The sequence below is a fragment of the Pan troglodytes genome, chromosome 15 (genome assembly GCF_028858775.2).
Source record: "Pan troglodytes isolate AG18354 chromosome 15, NHGRI_mPanTro3-v2.0_pri, whole genome shotgun sequence".
Lineage (NCBI taxonomy): Eukaryota > Metazoa > Chordata > Mammalia > Primates > Hominidae > Pan > Pan troglodytes.
The window spans coordinates 18,432,838-18,440,048 of NC_072413.2; the positions used below are offsets into that span (position 1 = coordinate 18,432,838).

At 36.0% G+C, this 7,211-nt stretch overlaps 1 protein-coding gene across 1 annotated transcript; it reads left to right on the top strand.

The window, feature by feature from the left end:
* Positions 1–2,226: 2,226 nt before the first annotated feature.
* Positions 2,227–3,273, top strand: OR4K15 (olfactory receptor family 4 subfamily K member 15). The gene has a single exon (XM_001136202.6). The coding sequence runs from the start codon at positions 2,227–2,229 to the stop codon at positions 3,271–3,273; it is 1,047 nt and encodes a 348-aa protein (XP_001136202.4).
* The last annotated feature ends 3,938 nt before the right edge of the window (positions 3,274–7,211 follow it).

The following is a 7,211-nucleotide window of genomic DNA, read 5'->3' on the forward strand; positions in this document are numbered from 1 at the left end:
AGCTATCGGGAGGATGATTCTTATGACTGTCTTTCACACAGTTGGATTGTGTGTCTTAGCCTAAAGACACCAGGAAGTTTCTGTGCTCAGAAATGCCTCCTGATGCCCCTCTCTGCTGCAGCACCGGAGGGTCTCCCTAGGACACTCATTCCTCGTGCTTATGGCTTTGCTCTTTCTGATGGAGTACCTATGAACTCCTATTCACTGATTTTGTTAGATTTTACTTCCATTCATGCCTTAGGGATTCAATGCAGTATTTATGTCACAGGATTGAAGGGTCAGGACTTCTAGGAAGTGAGAAGAAAGACAGATTTGTATAATTTTTTTCTGTAGCCTGCTTTACCTTCAAGCTCCACTTGTTAAACTCTTCCAAAAAGCCTGGAGCCATAGTTTTGATATAATCTGTGATAATACAAGAGTCCTCCCTTATCCATGGTTTTGTTTTCAGCAGTTTCAGTTACCTCAGGTCAACTGTGGTCCAAAAATATTAACCTATTTTGAGAGCGAGAGAAAGAAAAAAAAGAAACCCATTCACACAAATGCTATTTCAGTATATTGTTATACTTTTTTATTTTATTGTTACTTATTACTGTTCATCTCTCTCTGTGCCTAATTTATAAATTAAACGTTATCTTAGGTATGCATGTATAGGAAAAATATAGCTTATATAGGGTTCAGTACTATCAGTGGTTTCAAGCATCCACTGGGGTTCTTGGAACACATTATCTGCAAATAAGGGAGAAAATTTGTATTTTTGGGGGGAGAATTGGAGATTTGAAATACAGAGGTGACTCTAAATTTGGTTTCTGAGAGTTAAAATTATTTATCACATGTTCTGTTCTTATAAATAAACCCTCCAGTCTAACCCAAAGAGACACTAAGCAATTTGCAGCTATGATCTAAGAAGACATTAATATCAAAAATTGCAAGTGGTTAGAAATGAGTAAAATAAAAGATATCCTCTCCCAAGACCTGATTAAGATGTAGAGAAAGATTCTTCAAAATCAGATAATGTAATGCTCCTTTAAAATTCACATTTTATTTTTTCCTATTTTCCATAAAACTTTTATAAGTTCTAAATAGCTTCTACAAATAAAAATAACAAAAGGAAGAAAGTTCTGATAACATAGAATATAGAGTAACTGAATAGAAAAGAAAAATCATTTTTTCCTGGTCTGAATTCCTTAGTAATAAGTAATATAACTTATTAGTTATATTAGTATTTATAGTAAGCAATATAACTTATAAGTTTTTAAGCCACATCACATCAAATGAAATATCAATCACAGCTCAATAAAATGTCTATGGTTAGTAACACCAATGGCTAAGTTTAAAGAAGCTTCATAGCTTCAGGGATTAATTGAAAGGAACCAGTGTGCTAGATTTCACGATAAAGAAGAACTCCATGAAGAGCTGAATCATAAAAGAGTTCCAATAATATTGGGGCCTTTCAATTTTGCCAGGGTTCTGTACTTTAGTTTATATAATTTTTAACTGTAGAGAAGAAATAAGGTATAATCACTTAAGGCAATGATTTCTCCTGTGAGCTCTCTTATGCAAATCTAATGCTGTCTCTCTTTCTCTCTTGTTTTAATATTCATAATTATGCAACTTATGTATACAAAAGTGAAAAAAGCAAAAGTTCATATTTCAGTAATTTTTCATAAAGTAAACACTCCCCAAGTAACTATCAACCACATCAAGAAAGAATATTACCAGCACTTCAGAAGCCTCTCCCATGACCACTTCCTGTCCCTTAAGGATAACTGCTAGGAGGTTTTTCTACACCTTAGTTTGCCATTTTTGAACTTCATTCAAATAGACCAATACAGTGTATACTCTTCTGTGTCTAACTTTTTAAGTCATCAAGTTTGTGAAATTATCTTCCTCTGTGGCAGATGTTCAAAAATTTTTTATATCATTTACTTTAGAAAAAAATTGGCTCAGATTTTGTCTCTGTAGATTTTTAGACTGATTTCTGCAGTGTCACAAAAACTTCAGATGCTCAAATTCATTTTTAAATTGTCGATTTTATTTCTTAAATTAATGTATTTAGATATCCCAGTTGGTTGAACATCTCCTTGACAACTCTCCCCTTTAATGCAATCTTCCATACTTAGCTGTACTAGCTGTATAACTTGTAATAACTCATGAAAACCCAGACACATACGTAGCAATAGGAATTGGAATTCTTAAAAGTTTAAGTGTAATTGGAAAATCGAACCCATGCTCACTTCATTAACTGATCTCTGTTTCTCTCCTATTCAGGTAGCTGAAATTAAGTCCCTTCCAAAATCGATGAATGAGACAAATCATTCTCGGGTGACAGAATTTGTGTTGCTGGGACTGTCTAGTTCAAGGGAGCTCCAACCTTTCTTGTTTCTTACATTTTCACTACTTTATCTAGCAATTCTGTTGGGCAACTTTCTCATCATCCTCACTGTGACCTCAGATTCCCGCCTTCACACCCCCATGTACTTTCTGCTTGCAAACCTGTCATTTATAGACGTATGTGTTGCCTCTTTTGCTACCCCTAAAATGATTGCAGACTTTCTGGTTGAGCGCAAGACTATTTCTTTTGATGCCTGCCTGGCCCAGATGTTTTTTGTTCATCTCTTCACTGGCAGTGAAATGGTGCTCCTAGTTTCCATGGCCTATGACCGTTATGTTGCTATATGCAAACCTCTCCACTACATGACAATCATGAGCCGTCGTGTATGTGTTGTGCTCGTCCTCATTTCCTGGTTTGTGGGCTTCATCCATACCACCAGCCAGTTGGCATTCACTGTTAATCTGCCATTTTGTGGTCCTAATAAGGTAGACAGTTTTTTCTGTGACCTTCCTCTAGTGACCAAGTTAGCCTGCATAGACACTTACGTTGTCAGCTTACTAATAGTTGCAGATAGCGGCTTTCTTTCTCTGAGTTCCTTTCTCCTCTTGGTTGTCTCCTACACTGTAATACTTGTTACAGTTAGGAATCGCTCCTCTGCAAGCATGGCGAAGGCTCGCTCCACATTGACTGCTCACATCACTGTGGTCACTTTATTCTTTGGACCATGCATTTTCATCTATGTGTGGCCCTTCAGCAGTTACTCAGTTGACAAAGTCCTTGCTGTATTCTACACCATCTTCACGCCTATTTTAAACCCTGTAATCTACACGCTAAGAAACAAAGAAGTGAAGGCAGCTATGTCAAAACTGAAGAGTCGGTATCTGAAGCCTAGTCAGGTTTCTGTAGTCATAAGAAATGTTCTTTTCCTAGAAACAAAGTAAACTTATGAGACTGTTACCACTTTAGCCCTGTCTCCATACACTTACAAGTGGATTCACTGTAATCTTAAAGCAAATAAACTTGGCCTGTGGGAAAGCTCAGTTGATCGATTTGAAGCAAACTGTAATGATAATAAAAACTCATGAAATAAACTTTAGTGATTTTAAATATTCTTTCTCCATTGTATATTTTTAATATCCTACTTTGTATTCTTTATTTTAAAATTTCTTAACATACAGACTTTGATGACATTGAGAAAATGACATTACCTTGTAAATGGTTAATATACTGTTGTCTCTCCCTTTGAAAACAGTACTACTCACACCAACTTTGGAGTAATGATAGGTGCATATCTCCAAGCCACAGAGATAATAGATCTATTTATAAGTATATGATATGTGATATACAGTATGTGATAGATCTAGATACGAATGCATTTTATACTGCACTATATATCTGACAGCACATGAAGACACGTCTATGAATGGTGTGAAAGATTCAGTAAAATGTAAAAGGGCATGACTAACCAGCAGAAGGCATTTACATTTCACACTTTCACAAAGCCTTCATCACAGTGGCCGTTTAATATATGTTGTTCATGAAAAACAACCACCTGAACAAATTTATTTACTGGTGTGTTTTATATTGGCCTATGTCCACTTCTGTTTAGTACTGATAAAATAATCTGGGGGATCAGAGACGAGTTATAATTCTCTACCACTTATCTTCATGATAGTAGGAGTCTGAATCTTAGTATAAAATATGTTCCCCCTAGATTTTTATGATCTTATCTTCTTAGGGTGTTTTTATATTAGTATTTGGTAGATATTATAATTTTTCTATGTGGACTTTTTAATTCAGTTGATATTTCATTTTTAAATTGCCCAGTGTAGGCTCCGAAAATGACAGAACCCTATTTCAAGACCTTAGAGTTCATCATAAATTTACCCCTCCTTGATCACTTACAAGACCAAGATTTTTGGGGATTCACCACTACAGGCTATTTTAGGCTTTTCCTCTTTTACAGCATTCAAGGCTATTTCTATATCTTTTTTAACTGGGTTCTAGTCATAGTCTGGTATAATGTTAACCGATTGTTTTCCAGACTCAGTCTTTACAGTCTCCTAAAGGGATTTAATAAGTCCTATTAGTGAAGGGAAAAAAAAGTTTCTGAGCCAAAGGGTTCCGAGTTATTTAAGAAATAACAAAATGAAAATAAAACAAATGTGCATTAACATTTAAATATAAGAAAAAAATTAAATACAAAAAAGTATAAGTAAAAAAGTAAGTATAAAAAAGTAGTAAAACTTTTTACAATAATACAACACTTCCAAAATTTTACAATATTTTTGCATATTCTAATTTTATGCATAAAACAAACGATATATTGTGGTACAAGTACTAATTACAACTGAGTTAACATTGTACAACAAGAAATGTAGTAATAGTTTTACATCTTTTTAAGCTTTAAAATATCTCTAGGATATATTTATTCCTTTCATTTTACATATGACAAAAATAAGGTAAAGAAGCGTTAAGAATATGGTGCAATATTATAAAGCTAGAAAATAGCAGAATGGATTTCCTATGAAGGTTTTGTGGTGTTTTGTTTTGTTTTTGTTTTTTTTTTTGGTTTCTTTGATCCAGATGGCACACTTTTTAAGTGTATTGCTGCTTATAGTAATACATTTACTGTGTATTATAGTTGGAGTACAGTGTGCCCTGTCCAGAAAATATGATTCTCTGGTTATCCTCTCACACACATTTTCCTATTCCTAGTATGCAAAAAAGTCTCAGACTATTATGTTTTTCACTAAAGAGGGTACCCAAGTTCCTTGCGAAGTTACTCAAATAACAAGAGCTCAGGCTGACTGGTACAGTTTTTCTGTAAACTGGACATTAAAATAAAAGCACAACAGGTTTTTCTTAAAGCACTAACCTGTTCTTTAACAAAAATTATAAAGGCTTAAAAAGAGTCTATAAAAATCTTACCTTATGGTCAGACATTAAAATTGGATAAATATACCTACAAGGTTTTATTAAAATTGAGTTTAACATTAATGGCACACTAATGTAAAGGTGAAATGTAGCTTATCTGGTATAAAATCATACAGGAAGCATTGTCAAATATAAAATGGTGTTTGGCTTTCTTTGGTCTAAAAACTAATAAAAATAGGTGCTAAAGAGAATTCAGAAGGAAAATGGATATTGCTAGACCAGAGAGAAATGTTATCCAAGTCCCTTATAGGGGAGATCTTGTTCCAACTGCATCAAGGGACTCATTGTGGGCCCCAAGCCATGTGTGACGCAGTCCTCAGAGTTTATGGGTGCATAGGAATTTATACCCTGGCCAAACGGGTTACAGACAGTTGCTTAGTAAAAGATTACCCCTTGAGGGAAGAAGTCCAGGCTTAAGGCCATTCCAAAGTATCCAGAATGATTACACACAGATACCTCCAATTGGTCATCTAAAATATTTATTAGTAATAGTAGATCACCTTACTCATTGGGTAGGAGCCACTCCCTTTTCAAGTACAACTGCTAATAATGTAGTCAAGGCATTAGTTGAAAATATTATACCCAGGTTTAAATTAATAGAAAACATTAATTCAGATAATAGGACTCATTTCACGGCACATGTCATTAAGAAATTTTCCCAGGTACTGGATGTAACATGGGATTCTCATACTCCCTGGCACCCATCTTCATTAGGGAAAGTAGAAAGGCCTATTACCCTGTTAAGAGACTGAACTGTTCCCTGAAAAGACATAGGCCTATCCCCTTAAGAGATGCTTTATGGATCACCTTATCTACATTCTACTACTGATCTTCCTACATTTGAAACAAAAGATCCGTTTCTCAGAAATTATATACTTGGTTTATCTTCCATTTTATCTTCCCTCAGAACTAAAGGTCTTTTAGCACAGGTGCCACCTCTAGAGTTTCCAGTACACCAACGTGAGCCTGGGGACCATGTCCCCATCAAAATTTGGAGAGAAGGAAAACCTGGAACTGGCGTGGGAAGGACCTTACCTAATGCTCCTAACTACTGAAACTGCAGGCTGAATAGCAGAAAAAGGATGGACCCATTACACCCGAGTCGAGAAAGCGCCACCCCCTCCAGAGTCATGGGCCATAGTCCCAGGGGAAAACCCTACCAAACTAAAGCTAAGAAAAATTTAACTTTCTTTCATCTATTCTATTACTCCTTCTTCTTTCCTCACTCTATTGCTGACCACCTAGTTATTAATGTAACCAAGTCCATTTCACCTCAAACTATTACATTTGATGCTTGCCTTGTTACATCCTGTGGAGACTTTTTAAGTCAAAGACAGTTCTCCAGTTCAGAAAAGTACCTCTGCCCTTCCTGGCTTTTCTCACACTGGACATTAGTGAATTGGGATCATTTAGTCTGGGAAGATTTCAACGAGGGCCCCGGCATCAGCTGGGAGTCTTGCCCCCCATAGACTGAGCTTTTATGCTGCAGTTGGTCCAACGTTCTGTGGACCACTAAAGAGCAAGAATGGGCTGCCTCAACCAGTGGTTGTAGGCATACATTCATTTTACTAAAGGAACAGCTTCACCTAGCTGTCAGCTAAACCAGTGCAATCCAATACAGATTATTATCCCAAACTCTCAAAGCTCTTCCCCTTCTCTAAGTCAGTTCTCTTCTTTAAGCCAGTTTTTATGGTATGGGGGATGAGGTTTCAGGAACAGACCCTTTCAGATACTTTGAAATATGTTTCATGGATCCCCCACCACCTACACCTTCCCCTAAGCCTTCTTCCAAAACCTCTCATAATGAAACGGTTGTTCCTCCTCCATCTAATGATAGGACCAAAGTAGACGTTGTAGAAGTAAATGCTTAAAAACAAACTTTAGCAATAGAGACAGGATATCAAGATGCAAATGCCTGGTTTGAATGGATCAAATATTCCAT

Bases quoted from the DNA above. Each gene is read 5' to 3' on its own strand.
- OR4K15 (XM_001136202.6), top strand. From the start codon at position 2,227: ATGCTCACTTCATTAACTGATCTCTGTTTCTCTCCTATTCAGGTAGCT.